This window comes from Lissotriton helveticus, chromosome 12, assembly GCF_964261635.1.
Source record: "Lissotriton helveticus chromosome 12, aLisHel1.1, whole genome shotgun sequence".
Lineage (NCBI taxonomy): Eukaryota > Metazoa > Chordata > Amphibia > Caudata > Salamandridae > Lissotriton > Lissotriton helveticus.
Genome location: NC_136073.1, coordinates 584,965,932 through 584,986,396, shown reverse-complemented (window position 1 = coordinate 584,986,396; position 20,465 = coordinate 584,965,932). Strand labels below are relative to the sequence as shown.

Below are 20,465 nucleotides of genomic sequence, written 5' to 3'. Positions count from 1 at the left end.
CCTCTTTCCCCTGATGGTATGGATATCTTCAAGGGACAGCGCTGTGGGTTTCTTGCTCCGTGTCAGCTCCGTAAAAGAGAAACCAACAGAGGGATAATGTCAGTTTCGCTATCTGATATCAAGCGACCCACAGTAACCGAGTGAAGGAACACCAGTGCTTCACAGTTTCTTGCCGGTGCTCTGTGCTCGGGAGATAGTGAGGTACGAGGGGGGGGTTAGGAAGGTAGGATGTGAGGGAAGGTAAAAGGAAGGTGAGGACTATATACACTATGTAACACGGGCCCCCTTGCCCCCGACCCAAGCTGCCCAACGCCGCCATACCTGTGACAGCCACACTCCTCCCTCGGGAGTGTGGCACGGCGGTTCACCGGGTCGTTGGCCTCCTGGCTCTCCACCTTCTCCCGCTCTCTCTCCTCCGGTCTTTTCACGTCCTCTCCAGTGCTCTACGTCCTCGTCGTCCCGATGCTCGTCTCCAGTTCTCCGCTCCGCTTCCTCCTGGGTGTAAACACACCCCAAATAGAGGGCTTCCTGGCTTTTGTCCAATCCGGGTCCTCCTACGTCATGAGGGGGCGTGGTCTCGTCATCTACGAAGGCCCAGTTAAAGGCGCCCTCCTGCAATTCTCCTCCGTCATCGGAAAGCAACGGACTGGTGTCCCATTCGGACTGAGGGGAAGGAGGGGAGGGACAATCAGCAATCCACCACATAACAGGGGTTCCCGTTCCCACCCCGTTACACTATTACCCTGTTAAACCTTACTTGAATTATATTCCTCTGAAGGATGAAAGATTGAATCGGCTTTGTCAGGGACTCAAACAAATGACCAGTATGTTTCAGCAACATCAAGGGGTCTTAATAAATACATATTTACTGAAAGCAGAATAAACATTTGAGACTAGTTGTATTAGGGGGTTGTTCTGCTACCATGTAGTATGAATGATTAAAATGTCCATGTGTAGACTGTGTGTTATTATTTATATCTTTGGTGATGGCGTTGGACCTGTACCTTCCTAGCAACCTAATCCAATGCATGCACTGAAGCCTTGGTTTAGTGCTTGATGCTTAAAGGCCAATTAGGAGGGCATTTCTACAGCGTTTAACGGCCAACTCTACTACTACTCTACTACATTCAGTATGGAGATGAGCCCACTTTTTTGTTTTTGCACTAAGCTGGAGTGTTGTTTCAACTTGTGAGGATGGAGGTGGGGCACACATGGAGTTTCTGTCCATTTCTGGAGATCACCTTTATTGTCTTTTATCTCAGGATCATCTGAAGTATTGTTTCAAGGCACTGAAATGGTGGCTGGAGTGATGAAAGGACGGATGGTGAATATAGACAAATGGGAATTCATTAAGTATGGTGAATGAAAGTTAAAGGAACTTGGTGAGGATGCTCTGGGGGAACATGGCGGCAGCTTAACTCGTGGTCACGGAGGCTCCTGTCTTTCGGGGAAGAGTATGTGGATGTAATGAAGAAATAACCCACAGTTTACGAGCGGATGAATGGACCGCTGAGGAAGGAATGAACTGCGGGAAAAGATTAGTGTAAGAAAGCGCAAATTTAAAGGAAAAAAAAAGAATTCGAGGTAATACCTCTTGGATGGTGCGATATATGGAGAGAAAAGAAGGGAGCTCTAAAAAGTTTTACTTTCAATAATAAAAAATATGGGCACCAGTCCAGAATAGATTTGTTTTTAGTGGACCATAATATAATAGACCAGGTTCGTGATGTAAACCACGTTGGAGCACATGTGTCTGACCATTCTGCGATAGCATTGATGCTGGTCCCTTCAACTGCAGCGACACAACGAAGGTGGACTATGGATAGTTCCATACTTACCGATGACGAGGTTATAAATAAACTCGGTATAGAATCCCAGAATTTATTTGGGGCAATAATCGGGGAAGTCCCTCGATAGGAATTGTCTGGGATTCGTACAAGGCCTTTTTGAGGGGCAGGATTACATCAATCCAGTCCTACAAAAATAAACAACGCAGGGCAGAAATTCTTAATATAGAAAATAAAATTCAGAGTTTGGAACATAAAATACAGCATAATGAAGTTTGGGATGGATGAGGTAGGAAAGGCATCGATCCAAACTCTTAAAATGGATTTGTTGGCGATAGTAGAAAGGCGGGTGCAAGAAAGGTGGCAAGCCAGTAAACTGGCTCACTACAATTATGGGGAAGGGTGTGGCAAGCTACTTGCCTGGAAGGCAAAGAGTGATCAGGCTAGGAATGTCATAAAAGAGCTTAATTTTGGGAATGCTGGATGTCCAATTACAGCGGAGGCCTGCATTGAGGATACCATGCTAAAATATTATGAGGAGGTATATAAAGAATATTTATGCATGACCAGGACGGAAGTCCTAGATTGGTTAGAACAAGAATTATCTTAAAAGCATCCGAACTCCAGAAAGCTGCTGTAAACAAGTCAATAACTGAGCAGGAAATAGAAAATGCCATAAAATCGGGGAAATCCAGCAAGGCAGCAGGTCCTGATGGTCTGCCCTTTAGAAGTTTTTAAGAAGTTAAGTTATTATTTGATGCTCACCATCAGTGAGTTATTTATAGCTATTTTTGATGCAGGAGAAGAGATCCCCCTTCCTGGAATGATGCCATAGTGACTCTGATCCTTAAGCCCGATAAAATACCAGACTGCTGCGATTCATACAGATCCATATCTCTGCTAAACGCAGATTACAAGATCTATGCGAAGATACTAGCAGAGAGGTTGAATGGGGTGGTGGGAGCACTCCTTCATGAAGACCAGAAAGGGTTTGTGCGAGGCAGGAATATTAAGGATTTAACCTACAGTCTTATAGGTGCTATCGTCCTAGCCTGAGTAGATTAGGTCCCATTAGCGGTCATAACAGTAGACGCAACTAAAGCGTTTGACCGAGCAAATTGGTCTTACCTCCATGAAGTTTTGAGTTTATCCAACTTAGGGGAAAATTTCTGCAGGGCAGTAAAGCAGATTTATAATACCCCGACTGCAAAAATATTAATAAATGGGAGGTTATCTGAGAAATGGAATATCCTCAGAGGGACGAGACAGGGTTGCCCACTGTCCCCACTGCTCTTCAACCTTTACATCGAACCCCTGGCAGAGGAAATTAGGAAACACGAGGAGATACTTCCTTTTCAGTCGAGGGGTTGGCGGTAGAAAGTGGGGTTATATGCGGATGATCTGGTAGTATATACCTCAAATCTTAGTTTAGCACTACCTAAAGTTTATCAGTTGGCTGCAGGGTTCGGGAAGATTTCAGGATATGAAATCAATCAAGGGAAAACGGTTATTATGGCTTGGAACATGACCACACAAGAGAGTTGTGTTAAAAAGGAAATGAGATATCTAGGTATTATGATCACTGAGAAAATAGAACAAGTTCCTGAAACCAACTTTCAAAAGATATATAAGGATATAGGGAAACTATTGCTAGGGAGGTCTCACTTGCCCTTATCCATCTATGGGAGAGTTAACATCATTAAAATGTCAGTCCTCCTGAAAGTCACGTTTTTATTCCAGAATATTCCACTGGCTTTTAAGGATGAGTGGCTTAGAAAAGTACAGTCTAAAATATCCAGTTTTATTTGGGCCTTGAAAGGGGTGCATATTCGTGGAAAAAGCTTAGACGACAATACGAGAAAGGGGGTCTAAGATTGCCAGACCTATCTTACTATGCCTGGGTGTTTCTGTTAAAAGGTGGGAAAGGGTTATTTAAAATACCAGATGACTCAGAGATAGGAAAGATGTATATAGCAATGTTAAAGGACATAAAAGGGGGAGAGTATGGCTTTATCCATAAATATGGAGATCCGAGATTTAAAAAAAAAACGTTTAAAAACCTTACAGCGTTTAGCAACAACTTGGCACAAAGTTAGGAGAGAGCTAAACATCAATTATTACAGTGGGATGGCAGCTATTTTCGACTCTCCAGGATCTCCAGAATGGTCGAAGGAATGTCTGGTGCTTCCACTGAAGGATGCAGGAATTACTACCTGCACGCAGCTGATAATGGATGGTAACCTAATATCATGGGAAGAGTGTCAAATATTGTTCAGTGGCCAACTTTCGAGATTCAAGTATCTGCAAATGCAAAGTTTGGAGCCGTACTGATGGCCTCGAAGCAGGACTGTCAAATAAGCTGGAAGAAAGTTTGGTAGCTGGACCAATTCATAAAAAGTAGGTGGCAAATTACTTCTGGCTGTTAATGGAAATGGCGGATGGAGATTTCAACCTGCCTATGGAGCTGTGGGAGAGGAGCTTGCCAGGAGAACAGATACAAGATTTATATCCTATGACATTCTATACTCCACAGTCCGACCCGCAAATTTAAGCCAGAACCACCTTTTTTGTCTTCACAGGGTTTATTGGACTCTATACAAATTATCTAAAATGGGGAGTGGAGTAGTTCCCAAATGCCCTAAATGCAACAAGGAAAAAGGTGATGATACGCACATGTTTATGTCTTGTCCGGCGATCCAATCCTTCTGGCTTGATGTGAGTAATACAATTTTATCTATTTTGGGTGAAGCACTCCAGGTGAGTGAATTGTTGGTCTTTTTTTGGGCTTACTAATAACAATGAATCTATGTAAAAAAATATGAAAAAACGGATTTTTTATTTAATATTACTTCTCGTAGGGAAATATGTAAGAAATGGGTTAAGGCAACTCCCCCTAGTAAATTGGAATGGTTGACCTCGATTAAGCACACAAATAATTTGGATAGAGTGCATACATGTAGGCGAAATGCTTTTTGGCTTCCCTATGAGGTTTGGGTACAGACATTTATGAAAGAGTCCAATGATTAGGCCTCTATGTCATTTTGCAAATACTCTGGTGGTAGCCGACGGATCTCGGGGTGGATCAGGCACCAATGGTTGAGTAAGGTTGCAAGGTATAGAGTGTACCATTCCAGGCTCCTAATAAGATCCCTTGAGGTGCCTAGTGGGAAGTGATCTGGGGCAGTGTATCTGCTTATCTGGGCTATGAGGACTAAAGAAAAAAAAAAGAAAAAAGAAAAAGAAAGTTGAAGCAACTTATCAACAAGGAATAGTTATGCCATGTGAATGATCAAAGGACTGTTTACAGGAGACCTCATGGAACGCTATGGCAAATGGAGATTTAGGGTGACCAGATGTCGCAAATTTGCTGGGGTAGTGCCTTTTTTACATATCATCTGCCCTAGCGTCCTGCCATTTTTTACTAACTGAAATTCTTGTGTTTTTTTAAGTTGAAAGAGCACAAGCATGAAGTGCCTCACACATCTATCAAACCCAACTGCATAGTCAGCAGGATACAACGATGGGTATCCTTCTACCACAGCCATGCCAAGTGTCCCAGGTCTGTGTGTGACTAGCTGCTGCTGTTTAGGGGTTTTCTTTGCATACTATGATGTCTAGTTTTGCCTATCACAAAGATAAAGCAAGGACTACAATTCCCACAATGAAAAGAAAAACTGATGTGGATCACACAGTCACACACAGACCCAGTGAATATTGCCACCCTTGCGGCAAAAGAAGAGGTAAAAGCTGAGCATGTCAAACATGGTGACTTTTTAAGTAATTCAATTGCAACAATGTTTTTGTTTCATGCTATGCTTACCGAGTGTGAGATTGCTGGTGAAAATGGCTAAATGTGAGCACACAGCAAGCCAGAACAGGTACCATACTAATCCAGACTCAGCAGAACTCCATAGCACAGATTCACTTATAACCCCATATGTTAATGCTGAAAGGAGCAATTTTCGAGCGGAGTACATTTCCGTTTCATTTTTAGTGTTTGATCACCACAAAAACAACAGCAATAGCAATGTCTCTGGAGATATGTGATACCATAGTGCTGTGTCAGTAATTTGTCTTTGTATTCCTGTGGTAACACTTACTGGTTGTCCTGATTTTTGGTTTCTAAAACCTGGCCACCCTGCAATTTCCAGAAATAAACTATGGTCTAACACCAATGAGTGTGTGTCTATAACAAGATTACGACAGGTGAACTCCACTACTTGTAAAACGTTGCCCTCACGTGGTACACAGGCATGAGCCAGTTAGTGCTTATTTAAAGCCAATGATTGCAGGCGGTTTGGCACTGATTTTTGGGGACTGGCACTTATTTTCTTCTTTAACAAAAAGAGAGGGGCTCGATGTAACCCAAGGGAAAATGGAGCTCCAGTGTACTGTTAGGTAAAAAAAAGGATTTTTTTCCCGTTGGGAGGACAATACGTACAGATATTCATACATTCACTTCACTCTTACACTAATCGCAACTGCACTTATAACCCATAAACCGAGAGTTTGGCAAACACATAACAAGGAAAAAAAACACGTTAGTATAAAATAATGTACATTTATTTTTGATTAAAAACATGAATCCATATACAAAATCATTAAATACACAATAGACAAAAACCACTTATGTGGAAGATGGAGAAATGTGATCGAGACAACACACTTTGTCTTGTTATGTGGTTAATTCAAATCATTTGTTGACAACAGTGGGGAGGCTTTCCCTTCCTATACCCAATTAATCGTTGACAACTTTGAATTTTAACCCTTCTGTAGTGCGTCGACGCGTTTCGGAAGCCTTAGATGATTATGGCCTCCTTCTTCAGGACAATTTTAATGTCTTTATCCACATCCAAACTGTCACCGGTGCAATAGCATCTTGGTGAGGAGCTTTTAAATGAAGCGTTTTGTTCTTGTGGTGAGGCGTTTCTATATTCCTTGCCTTCAACCTCAGCTCTATTAAGGAGACTTGAATAACGTTCTTCCTGTCATAGTTCTTTCCAAAGTTACTCATACATACCTCGACGATTTGTTTATCTCTTTCAATCACTTTCCTCGAATGTTACTTTTATAGTTGCAGTTGTCGCTCTCTTTACTCATTTAAAAACAGCTTTTCAGTGATGTGCTTGTCGGAAATGTGATTATTTTCCTCAGCCCGGGTATTCACCGAATGTGGCTTTTTAGATTAACCAGCAGATTTCCCCGGGGCGTTCCGACCGCGTCTTCCCGATCACGGTGGTTTTCGGCAAAAACTTATTTTCTTCAACAGATTTTGATTCAGGGCAAGAGAGAGAAAAAACACAAAAGGGGGAAAGAAGGATGAAAAGAATTATGGAAAAACTGTGACAAAGGGAGAAGCAAGTAACAAAAGAACCTACAAGAGTGAGATCGCGAGGCAGGTAGTGTCAGATGGTAGATTAAAAAAGCATGAGTTGTAATAAAGACTCAGCACCCTGACATTTAATGGTGCCGAACATGAGCTTCTGAGCAAAAGTTTGAGCCCCAGCACTTATTCTGTACCAAATGAATCACTGAATCCAGAAAATATTAAAGAATTTGTGTTGCAACACTTGTATATCTCTACACAATACATAATATCTTCTCAACACTTTGAAGAGGTGCCAGCTTAACAAACAGCGGAGTAAGCCATAGTGAGAGTGAACTCAGTTAAGCAACTCAGTGACGGGGGCGTGGCCTAACCAGGCACCAAGATGGTCACCTGATCTAGGAGCTCCCGAGCGGCAGCTCTGAATTGATGCTACACGATGCTCTCGCGTTGAGTTTCAGGCCCCTAAGTGCTGCCGCAGACACCTGGCACATCAGAGCGGGGATGGAGTGTAGCGGAGCTCATGAAGACGCTCCCGGCCCCCTGCTGGAATGGCGAACTGACGTGGTCCTCAGAGGCCCCACGACGATATGGGTCGCAGGCGGGCCTGAGGGCGGGGCCACCGCTGCAGAGAGCGGCCGCAATGGAAATCGAGACCGCAGCTTGAGGCCCCCAAAGGAGGGTCGGCAGACACCACGGAGCAATAAAGAGCCATGCTTAGAATCTCACACTCTCCCAATGACGGGCATACCACGCACTGCACACAAGCGGCTTTAAGCAGTAACATCGCACATTAACTAATCTGTGCCGTGAGGGGAGTCACTCTGTCTGGAAATAGTTTGCTTTCGGTCCCGGACGGCAAGTGCCTGGGAAGACATAAGCACGTGATTCCCCCGCTCACTCTGCATGCATTGTCGCCCTATCCCTGGAGTGATTTGAGTGAAAAACTTCCCCTGACTCCATTAAGCACCTGCCACCAGGCCTGACCATCTGATATGGGCCGATGGTGCGGAGGCCCAAGATCATTAGTGCCCACGTCTGGACTTCATATTAAATGCATTGTGCTACTGCTACTTTCTGCAGGCCAGAAGTATTTGGCTGTTCTTACTTCCACTACAACTTACACGCTTGCTGCCTGTCCACTCACTATGGGGCGCAGAGACCCCAAACAATGGCAGCATTCTTTTGAAGCCACTAAAACCCCAAGGCGTAAAGGGGAGAATCGACAGAGCTGGCTGGTCCTCCAGATGCTGACCGACCTGCGGTGGAGAGCACTGCTGCCATTATGGTGGAGTTACGGGCAGGCTTCAAGGCTATAGATGCGCGATTTGATGACCTGGGCGCGCACATTGACACCACAAATACCCGAGTGGAGCAGCATGAGGCCTGCATAGACTCGTCGGAAAAGCATATTTCCGAGGCCGAAGATGCACAAGCAGCAATGGCTAAATACCTTGATCGCACGGAGCGCCTCCTCAAAACGATGGCCACGAAGGTAGAAGATTTTGAGGCGAGATCGCACAGTAACAACCTCGCGGCCGCTGAATCCCGAATATCAGTTCCCCAATGAGGAAACAGTTCCACCACGGTAGAAATCTCTTTGTTCGCAGCCGCGAACAAACAATGGTCTCACCGTTTCAGCATCGCGTATAGGACGAGACAGCACAACCACTGCGCTCCATGGAACCGACAGCTAGGGTCCGTGTCTTCAGCAGAGCTGTCTGCGAAGCACCACAGAACTCCTGGATGTAACGGGCAGCTGCTCCGTACAGAATACAAAATCAAATACAACCCGACTTCCGGGTTTGAGGAGTCTATATAGATCCCGCCTACCTGGAGCAAGGTCTTCTGGGACTGGTAGTTCTCTCAATGCATTGTAGGCGCGATACCGCTTCAGTTCCTGACATCTACGTACGCTGTTCGCAGTCATAAACCAAATAAACCCCACACTTCCCGCTACTGCGATACTACTTGATGCTGAAAAAGCCCTCAATTCCCTGGAGTAGGACTTCCTCCTGGCAGTGCTCACTAAACTTGGTTTCCCACAGAATTTTCGTTCCCTAGTCCGTCTATTATATACAAACCCTGTCGCTCAGCTTCGAGCTAATGGAGTATTATCAGACAAATTCTTACTATCGCGCGAAACCAGGCAGGGACGCTGCTGTCGCCCTTATTGTTTATTTTCACGGGGGTCCCTTTGGTGCGCCATCTCCAGGAGCGCCACCTCCAGCGTGGGATTGCTTTCCACCAGGGCCCCCTTCTGGCTTCTTTATTTGTGGATGACATCCTTTTATTTATTCGGGGACTGGCTATAAATCTCTCCCCTATTATAGGTGAGGTGATTTCTTTGGGGATTTTTGTGGGGCTGGTCATACATTGGTCCAAATCTGAAGTCTTTCCTTTAACAGAGATAACCCTCTCCGTTGCGTTGGATTTCCCTATGCACTGGTGCAACAACCCTCCCAGATATCTTGGTGTAAACTTACAACGCACTGCATCGGAGGTCATCCAGCTCAATTACGGCCCGGCCATTGATCATTTGGCAGGACAGATAGATCGTTGGATAGAGCTCCCACTATATGTTGCTGGTTGTGTTGCAATCATCAAAATGGTGGTATTGCCCCGTTTTTGTATTTGTTCCTGAACATCCCAATCCCACTCACTGTATCTTTCTTTAATACCCTCCGCAGCATGTTGACGCGGCTGGTTTGGGCCAGTGGGCAGGCACGGGTGGAGTGGCAGACAGTCACTCAACCAATTTGAGCGGGGTGGGTTCGGAGTTCCTGACTTTTTTTAAATTATCTTGTGGCACTGACACTCTATGCATATTTCTGGTATCACCCAGATGCACAATTGCAGTTCCCTAAACCAGAATTTACTCACCCATATCCTCTTTCTACTATTCTCCCACTAGGGCTAACCAGGACTCCTGCTGAAATCCACACTTTACAAACCACAAGTTGGGCCTGGGGAAGCCTTCGTAAATACTTGGGAGCCGAACATTTATATTCTCCACATTTGCCTCTTCTGGATAATCCATGGCTGCCTCCCACAACAGAATCACTGATGCAGCGTGCGCTTACCGCTATCGTCTCCAGACTGTGGGCTATAAGTTTGCAGATGAGCTGATGGACTGATGTGCTCTGTAGCGGACTTAATGAATTACCGCCATGTGACTGCGTTTGATTGTAAACTGATACACAGAATGCGTACCTCATTGACTGCAGCATTGCATACCCTGACAGTGGAGCCCCTAGAATTCATGCCCCTAAGCACAATAATTATGACATCCGAAAGCACACACCTAGTCTCCAGATTGTAGTAGCTATATAGAATGTACGTTACCTCTATGTTGTTTGCCAAAATGAATAGTGCTAAGCCAGATATTTGCCAGAGGTGTGCAATGGAGCACACTGACTCAATCCATTTAGCATGGAATTGCCCACCTATATTGGCCTTCTGTGAAGTGACTTTTAAACATCTTAGTCTAATGGTCAAAACCAAACTCACACCCTCACCACTACTGGCGCTACTGGGGCATGTTCTCCCTTTGCGGGTCAGCATTAGGCATTTTACCGCAATTGCACTACTGTTGGCCAAGAGGCAGGTCTCTTTGCACTGGGGGGAGCTTCACCAGCATTGCTGAAAGCCTAGCTGAGGGATGTGATGTATTGTGATACTACCAGCAATATCTATGCATCCTTCCTGCCTCTTGCCTCCTGGCCCACTTTGCTCCTATCCGTTACTCCATCCTGAACTCACAGACTGATGCATCCCCCACCATTCAAACAATACCAATGATGGTTAGCCAGTTTTGATGTACTGTGTAATTAAGATCTATCATCATATGCACCTGCACCTGCACTGTGATGTTTATTGATTGTTTTCTTTTTTTTTATTATTATTTTTTCATGCCATATCTAGCGGCGTTATCTGTAATGCTCATTTCTATGTCGATTTGTGGACGTATAATTATTATTGTCTACATTATGGCCTTGTTTTTCGCCTTTGAAAATTCTGAATAAAAACACATAAAAAAAATAAAAACATCAGTGTCACTGCCTGCTGCTGCAGTTTGTAGTGGTGAGAAAGTAGATGTGGGTGTGCCACTGAATGTTCAAACCCAATGCATGCTTAGTTCAGCTTGAGCTCCTCTTGGGCCCTGAGCTCAAAACAAGACAGTCTTTAATGTGGCTACTACCTGCCACCCAGGTACCAAGAATTAAAGGAAAGTATTAACTTGCGCTGTAACACAGGAGATAAAGAAAACAAGAGATAAAGAAATTCCTATCTACAGTAGACCTAGGAGGAGTTCACAGAGTTTTACTACCCAGATATCTGCACAGTGCCATAAAAACCCCACTGCGCTCTGCGGAGGTCCACCAGTGACAGAGTCTGTTATGTCGCACTGCCTGCACTGATTTTTAGCACCGTGAGTTATCAGCATTAATGGTACTACGCGTCATGCCAGAGGGCATGGCTGCATTCTACTCGAGCGGCAGCTTTCCTCAATGTGAGTAGCAGATTTCTGAACTCAAGAGGATGCGACCTGCTGTGACTGCCCGCGTTGAGAAATCTCGCTAGGAGGAGGTCTCATGCATGTATTTTTCTTGCGACTGCTTGGCAACTTAACCCCTTCGCTGCGGGGGGTTATTGCCCCGCTGTGCTAGGGGGGAGGGGGGCATGCACAGCGCCCACATGCTCATGACGAGCTGAGCTCGTCATGAGCCACGCCGCTCCGGTGCTCATGACGAGCTGAGCTCGTCACAGGTGTATTGACTCTCGTGGAACGCTCAGCACAGTGGGGGAATTCTCCCCGCACCTGAGCGTTCCCCGGGCCATGACGAGCTGAGCTCGTCATGAGCACCGGAGCGCCGTGGCTCATGAGCATCGAAGGTGTTAACGTTGGTAAGCCGCTCGAAAGAAAAACTCTGGATCACTTCATGGAGTTTTTGCGAACTCCGTGTTCCGCACAGAGCGCAGATTGGACAAAACTTCGTAAACTTCGCTGGCGGAACAGAGTTCTTCGCCCCCACCCCTAATATAGAGACTAAATTGCACAATACTGGCTTCCTCGCTTAACCCAATTGTGTGAACCATGGAAAAGATCTGTTTCAACGTGCCACCTTTATCTTTATTATCATATATGAGAACACCTTAAAATAGGTGAGCTCAGGATGTATGCTGTACAACAAACAATTGTGTTTGATTTAACAGGTTATAATGTTGAGCATACATGACAACTGATTTGCCTCTTATTGTTCACTAGTAGCATTGTCGTTTTTGAGGGAGACAGGATTGTTTTTAAGCTGAGGGTTTAAACCTATCAGTAAATGCCTCTCAATGCAGGGATATAATCTGATATTTTAAGGGGAAACACTTCTGCGTCCAGAATTAGAAATTAACTTTGATGTAAGACAGACAGCCAAGAGACAGAGATTCTTATCTAGCAGGTGAATTGCACAATTTAAAAACTATAAAACATGGGACCAATACTGGCTTCAATGTTTGAGCAAATTGTGTGATTGTAGGCAAATAATTTATTTCCACCTGACACCTTTATCTTCTTTATCGCCAACCTTCAAATATGTGAGTTTAGCATGTGCACTGCACAATGCTCTTCGGTTTGTTTTAAGTAGCATTAATGTAAATGTTGGGGAGAGGATGTGGCATAACAACCAGAGCTGCCAACTTTAGACCTGGGGAACCCCGTCTGAGTCTTGGCGTTGGCTCAACATCCTGTGATTCTGGACAAATCACTAAGGGGGTCATTAGGATGGCGGTCGGACTTAGTCCTCCCGCCATCCTATCGGTTATTGGGACCGCCCGCCATAAGGGCGGGGGTCCCGTGGGGGGTATTAGGATGCGCCCGCCACTGTGGCGGGCGCATCCTGCATTTCTAGCATTGTGGCGGGCGGTGCTCTCAGCACCGACAGCCACAATGCTAAAAATGCACGTATGCATAAACAAAGCGGCAGGCACCACGCGGTGCCTGCCGCTTTGTTTATGCAAATGCAGGGGGGTACCACAGGTACCCCCCTTGTGCACCCCCCAACTCTCCTTCACTCTGGGGGCCCGCAGGTGGCCCCCAAAGTGAAGACCGCATGCCATTCCGTGGCGGCGATGAGGCATCTAAAGAAGCCCATGCTAATATGGCTGACGGTGTCTATTAGACACCGCCACCATATTAGACCTTTTCCGCCCCGGTCGCAAGGCGACCGGGGCAGAAAAGCGGCAAATGGTCTTTCCGCCGCAGTCCCCCCGCCATACTAATATGGCGGGGGGTCATTTAGGTGAGGATGGTGGGTGGATTGCCCCCGCCAGGCCGGCGGTGGCTACCGCCAGCCTGGCGGGGGCAATCCGCCCGCCATCCTAATGGGCCCCTAAGTCTCCCTGTGCCCACAAAAAACTGAATGTGTCCTTGTGTAATGTAACTGGTGCTCGTGTAAAATGCCCCAATACCTTCGGGTCAAGTTCGTGCTATCTGAAACTGCAAAAAAAAAGAAAAATGTTGCCCTACTTATATAATATAGGACATACATATTAACTGAATAGCCTCTTATCGTTCAACAATGGCATATCGTTTTGGATCAGGAATGTTTTTAAGTTAAGATATAATAAATGCTTCTCAATGCAGTGATATTAATCTGTTATTTTAAGGTGCAAGTGTCTTGCTTCTGCTTTTCAGAATTAATAAGAATTAAAGGCAGATCAATAACCTTTGATGTAAAATGGTAGAGAAAGGGATTCCTAAATAGGGACTGATTTAAATTGTGCAATGGGAAACTACAAAATAGGAGACATTCCCTGCTTGATAAATTGTGGTGAATCTTGACAAATATTTTATTTCTTCTTGCTGTGTTTTTCTTCAGTGTTTCATATCAGAACACCTACAAATATGTAATTGCATTTAGGTAGTGCTTTTTACCCCTGATGAGGCGTCAAAGGACTTTTGGCGAGTAGCATGCTACTCAGGAACAATAAACACGATTAGGGGTGAATTAGTATAGGGAAATATAAAATTAATTTGAGCGTGGACATGTAAGTCTGTTAGTTGGATTGAAAAGGATTGAGGAGTGACAGAAGAGGTAAGGGTGTAGATAGGGGTTATTTAGAGTTCATAGCAGCAGGAGGAGGATTGAGATGAGTAGAGCGGAAGGGGGAAGGGGAAGAGTCAGAGGGAAGGGTTTAGAAAGTATTGTTGGAAGATATGAATAGTAAAAGAGGTTTGAGATGATGAGGGTTATTTTGGGCATCATAGTAATGGTATAGTAGGGAAGAGTCTAGAAATGGTTATTTTGGGGCACATAGAGCCAGAGAGTGGAGGTAAAGGATATATTGAGAGAGGTATAGGGTAGTGCATTGGAGAGAGTAGTATTGAGGTTTGGGACGAGTCGGAGAGTTGAGGTAGAGGATATATTGAGAGAGTTATGGGGTGAGATATAGGAGATGCTAAATCAGGAGTAAAGTAATAAATATAAAGATAATTAAGTACATGGAGGGTATGTATACATAAGTATGATAATATATCTAGATTTCAGTTGTATTAAACTCTTTCCTTCAAGTGTAGGTGTACTTTTCAGCAAATGTATATATATATATAGATATAGATATAGATATATATATAGATATATATTGTGGGACTTGCAGTGATAATATCGTGCTGCAGCGGGCGTGAACCGAGTGAACAATTGGGTGGAGCTCGCCAACCAATGAGAGCTGCAGGAGAGTTAAAGGTGGGGATGTAGTCTACCCATGTTTATTACGGCATCTGAGGAAGGCAGAAAACCGCCGAAATGCATTATGCCTGAAAATCTATTAAAGACTTTGATGTGGCATTCCACGTGTGGCCTTTTACCTTTTATTATAGGAGGGGGTCGCTGTTTCATGTTTTGCACGCTTGCCAGTTGCGTGCTAAAAAGGCCCCACTCCATCAAGAGGCCGAAGCTGTTCTGGCACTGCTGTTGATTCACCATGGTAATGGTATACTCCGGCCCGCCTCGGACTGAGGTGAAGAGAATGGGCTTCTGCCTGGAGCAGCTCATCACTGCATGAGGAGCCGGGAATCACTGTGTCCCGACTCGTGGCCTGCTCGGAATCCCCAGAAGAGGCTGGGGCGTAAGCGGGGACCTGACGAAGTCTGGGGACAGCAATTCCATACATGGCGAAACCATCAGAGTGACACTCACCCTCCATGAAGAATTGAATTTCAAAGAACATTTCCCCCATGCGCCCTCTGCCACCACCCAGGTGGATTGTGGGACTTGCAGTGATAATATCGTGCTGCAGCGGGCGTGAACCGAGTGAGCAATGGGGTGGAGCTCCCCAAGCAATGAGAGAGCTGCAGGAGAGTTAAAGGTGGGGATTTAGTATACCTATGTTTATTACGGCATCTGAGGAAGGCGGAAAACCGCCGAAATGCATTATGCCTGAAAATCTATTAAAGACTTTGACGTGGCATTCCCCGTGTGGCCTTTTACCTTTTGTTATAGGAGGGGTCGCTGTTTCATATATATATATATATATATATATATATATATATATATATATATATTCACTGAAAAAAACATAGGTTATAGACCATATATAGTTAGGGATTAGCATTTACAAAACCTTATTTTACTCGCACAAAACCATTGAAATTCGCATATATAGTTAGTTGCGCTAACTATATATCGCGCACCCGCAATCCACTGCTGATGATGTCACATATTACATCATTCATGACATGGTCAGTGACATCACTGATGACATCACTGATGACAACCCAAATGACATCACTGATGACATCGCTGATGACATCAATCATGTGATAATACGATCAACCTCTTCAGACTCTAATATAACCTTAGATACATTCAGAGTAAACAGACACTCACAGACTATCACTCATCCATGGAGTTACTCACACACCTAGTCAGTCATGCACTGAATCAATCACACCTCCATTTCCTCAACTATACAGTTATACACACCTTACTTATTGAAACATATTCTAACACATATTTACTGTCTTATACAATCACTGATACAAGTTCACAATGATCCATACAGCCACTCACACATTCACTGGCTCTTATGCACAGTTATTTATATATGTCAACTCTCACATGTACTGTGTTTTACATATGTACTTACTTGACATGTAGCACTGAGATATCCATTCACTCACCAATGCACTCATGCACACAGTCAACCACCCATACAGCTGTTTCCACATGCACTTTTGAACCCATACATCTAGTGAATCAACTGCTCACACATCTATGCACAGAGTCACACACTTCCCAGCCACCCCCACACACACACTCAGTCTCCCATACAAATACTTGGGCAACCAATCAATAACCCATATAGTTACTCATATAGCTACTGATCAACACATGCAGCAGTTTTCAGAACAACAGACATAATGATGCACAAATTAAGACAGTTTAGTCACCAACCCATGCTCTCAGTGAGACACATTTAATCACTCACTCATACAGTCAGTCATGCACCTACTAAATCCTTCATCCAGACACTTATACATCCACTCATTTTTCAATATGTAAGACATATTTTAACTTTACAAAAACATACAGTCACTGGATGTCGTCATCAGTGATGTCATCAGTGATGTCACTGACCATGTCATGAATGATGTAATATGTGACATCATCAGCAGTGGATTGCGGGTGCGCGATATATAGTTAGCGCAACTAACTATATATGCGAATTTCAATGGTTTTGTGCGAGTTAAATAAGGTTTTGTAAATGCTAATCCCTAACTATATATGGTCTATAACCTATGGTTTTTTCAGTGAATTTTCAAGGTTTTGTAAATGCTAATTCCTAACTATATATGGTCTCTAACCTATGGTTTTTTCAGTGAATTTCAATGGGTTTTTAATAGCAAATATGAAAAGCTGTAAAATTTATTCTTCTTGTAAAGGAAAAATATATTTTATATATTTTTGTATTATATTTATTTAATTTAATTTATATTATAATTTAAATTATTTTTTATTTTTCCAGCCGGTACGCGAACCGGTAAACGTCCCGTTAGTGCAAGTACCATGTTAGAAAGCCACATCGTGACGCGTCGCGTAATCACAACGTATCGCGTTACTGCGTAATGCGCCTTATGACACCCTTCGTTAGCGCACCCGGAAGCGCTCTGGAACGCGAACAAAGGGGCGAAACGCAGAGCCCCGGAAACGATCCGAGGCGCGGCGCGGACCGCGTAACAACAGGTCATGTGACTAGTTCATAAAACTTTTCATTGGTTCATTTTACTTTTAGTTTCCTAATGATGGAACGTTTGATCATATGACGTAAAATAATCACTTTTCATTGGTTTACAACATTTTTTTTTCCCAAATGATGAAAGTCCCACTTTTTTTCTTCACTCCGACTTTCATTTTTATGAAAGAAAGACCTGTTTTTGCGTGCTTACTCATGGCATCTGTAGTAGCTGCAGCTGGTGGCTCCCCACCACCTCCACCACGACCAAAGAAGAGAGGTCCAACTGGCCAGGTCATCTTCCAACAAGAGGAGGAAGAAGAGGAAGACGAGGAACAGGAGCAAGGGACAAGGGGTTTTTTGAAAGAAATGCCAAGGACGTCCCATGTTAAAGTCAATTTTATTTGGCAATTTTTTTCTTTGCCTCCACATGAAAAGAAAGTAAATGCCAGATACGTTACCTGCCTGATCTGCCACGAACAACTCTCCAGAGGGACCGAAAAAAAATATAGTTATGGTAATTATACCATGCATCGACACATGGAGAGGTGGCACCCGCTTAATTATAGTGCTGCACAAATGAGAGATTTGGTGGACAACCCCCGACCTGCCAGTACATCCACCAATGAAGTGGCACTGACAGCATCAGAGGCAAGGGAAACGGTCCCAAATATTCAGAAGAACTTTGGAAAAATTAAAATGACATGTTTAGATTGTGGCAAATTAATTTCATGTGGACAGATGAGTGTTACTCTAATAAATACAGCATATGAACATCATCAATGTTCAAAACGTCCCCGAAACAAAATTTTCTTTTTTTTGGTTGCTCCTGTTGAGCCCTTTGTACTGAATCATTTTTGTTTCCCCCCCCCCCTCCAAAAAAACACAAAAAAAATATAAAACAAAAAAAAAAAAAAAAGTTATTTTCAGAACTACCTCCCCTTTATAAAAAAATTGCTAGAATGTTTAGCACTCTGGCAACCTCTATTTCTTTTGGTACGCTTCCCCGTTCGCTCCCCGGTACGCGAACGAACCCCCAAATTTTTTTTTTTTAAAAAGAAGAGTAAGTATAAGGGAAGTAAACAGAGAGTAATGTTAAAAGAAAGACAGCTATAGGGAGTAAACCAGAGATACTGTTTAATAGATTTATTTACCGAAGAAAAGATGGAAGAGGGTATAATTGTGAAAAACAAAATAGATAAGGAAGTGAAAGAAAAAAAAGAGAGTAGAAGAATAACAAAGAAGAGTTTCTTAGAGAATATGAGTGAATGTTCAAAATAAGATTAAAACATGTGGAATAACAGAGAGAAAAAACAGAAAGCAGAAAAGAAGTAACAGAAAAAGAATAATTGAAACAGCAAAGAAATGTAAATAACATAGGGCCATATTATCAACATAGGCAATAAAAGTTTTGCAGCTTTTATCGGCAGAAATGTGTCGCTAAAGCCGCTTTTGCGGCAGAAAACTGCCGCTAAAACCACTTTTGCCGCAGTTTTCTGCCGATAAAAACAGCAATAATTTTATTGGCTGTGTTCATAATATGCCCCTTAGTGTGCTTCAACTACACAGAAAAAGCATAATGAACAAGTAGTGAAAGAGTGATCAGTCAAAGACACTAAGAGTAATAGAGATGGAGTGAGTGAACAAGAGTGAGGAACTATGAGAAGAGAGGGACTGAGAAAAGGAGTGGAAGGAGTAGAGTAAGTAGGTAATAGAGAAAGGAATGAGGGAAGTAGCAAAGGCAGGAAACTGAGGGTTAAAGAAATGAAGCTGTGGAACTAATAGTAGGTGAATGTGATAGAAATGTAACGAAAAGAGTACAAAACATTTACCTTATAATTGTCGTTAACTTACTCACTTGTTATTTTTATACTTTCAATCTGTGAAAGAGATAACAAACATTTGAAAAATATTAAAACATGTATTTAAAAATTAGAAAAGACAAGGGAAAAGATTGAAGGACAAACAGTTTTTCAACAACTTTGACACTTACAGAAGCTTCTGCTTCTCCAGGCCCCCTACACAATCCTAAAGATATACATTTTAAACTAACAGTATCTTGATGCAGATGAAGTGAGGCCTATCTTGGAACATGGTGCATCTTTTGCACTGCTGTTGTCTCACAAAAGTGACGCAATGGCAGCGCAAAAGAGGTGCACAATCATCATAAAACTGTTCCTAACATTTTAAATGATTGTTTCATGATGGCAATAAGGTGTGTCCTATCCAGACGTTTGTTTCAGGTGAGGCCTACTCAGGGTTGCAGATCAAATTTAGACTTGTTGAAGAGTACAGAGGAGATAATACATGTGCAGGCCAACCAGTAAAGTTCAGACTTCCTCTGTTTCCCTGGACAGGCCTAAACTTCATCTGCACAATGTGATTCGTAATGTTAGGAAACACAGGTAATGTATTTGAAAAACGTGCAATTTCTTTTGCTCATTTCACAATCACATCACTTGTGTTTCCTTTGGTTAGGTATCTCATTGTGCAGATGTAGTCCAGCATATGAAAGAGTACGCACTGCATGCAACAACTTTGACACTTACTGAAGCCTCAGCTTCTCCATACCCCCTACACAGTCCTAATTATATACATTTTAAACTGACGGTATCTTGCTGGAAATGAACTGAGGCCTATCTTGCAACATGGTGCATCTTTTACACAAAAGTGACGGAACAGCGGCGTAAAAGAGGCACACAGCCTTCATAAAACTGCCCTTAACATTTTAAATAATTGTTTCTAGATGCTGATAAGGTGTAACCTATCCACAGATTTGTTTCAGGTAAGTCCTACTCAGGGTTGCAGATGAAATTTAGGATTGTTGAAGAGTATAGAGGAGGTAATACATGTGCAGGCCTACTAACGAAGTGAGTCATGTCCACTGCACTCTTGAACAAATGTCAGACCTCCTCTGTCTCCTGGAACAGGCCTAAACCTCATCTACACAATGTGATGTGTAATGTTAGGAAACACAGGTAATATAATTGAAAAACGTGCAATTTCTTTTGCTCATTCCACAATCACATCACCTGTGTTTCCTTTGCTTAGGTATCTCATTGTGGAAATGTAGTCTATCATATGAAAGACTACGTAGAATGTGAGCACTGTATGCAGCAACTTTGACA

At 43.3% G+C, this 20,465-nt stretch overlaps 1 protein-coding gene across 2 annotated transcripts in view; it reads left to right on the top strand.

Moving 5' to 3' along the window:
* Nucleotides 1-20,465, top strand: part of LOC144799862 (uncharacterized) — a 285,271-nt gene that overhangs the window by 20,153 nt on the left and 244,653 nt on the right. The window contains exon 2 of one of the 2 annotated variants that reach the window (XM_078671450.1): nt 4,367-4,502. The exons of the other annotated variant lie outside the window; for it this stretch is intronic. Within the exon in view, the coding sequence (XP_078527576.1) occupies nt 4,367-4,502 (136 nt within the window). The remainder of the gene's footprint in view (nt 1-4,366; nt 4,503-20,465) is intronic. 2 annotated transcript variants of the gene reach the window in all.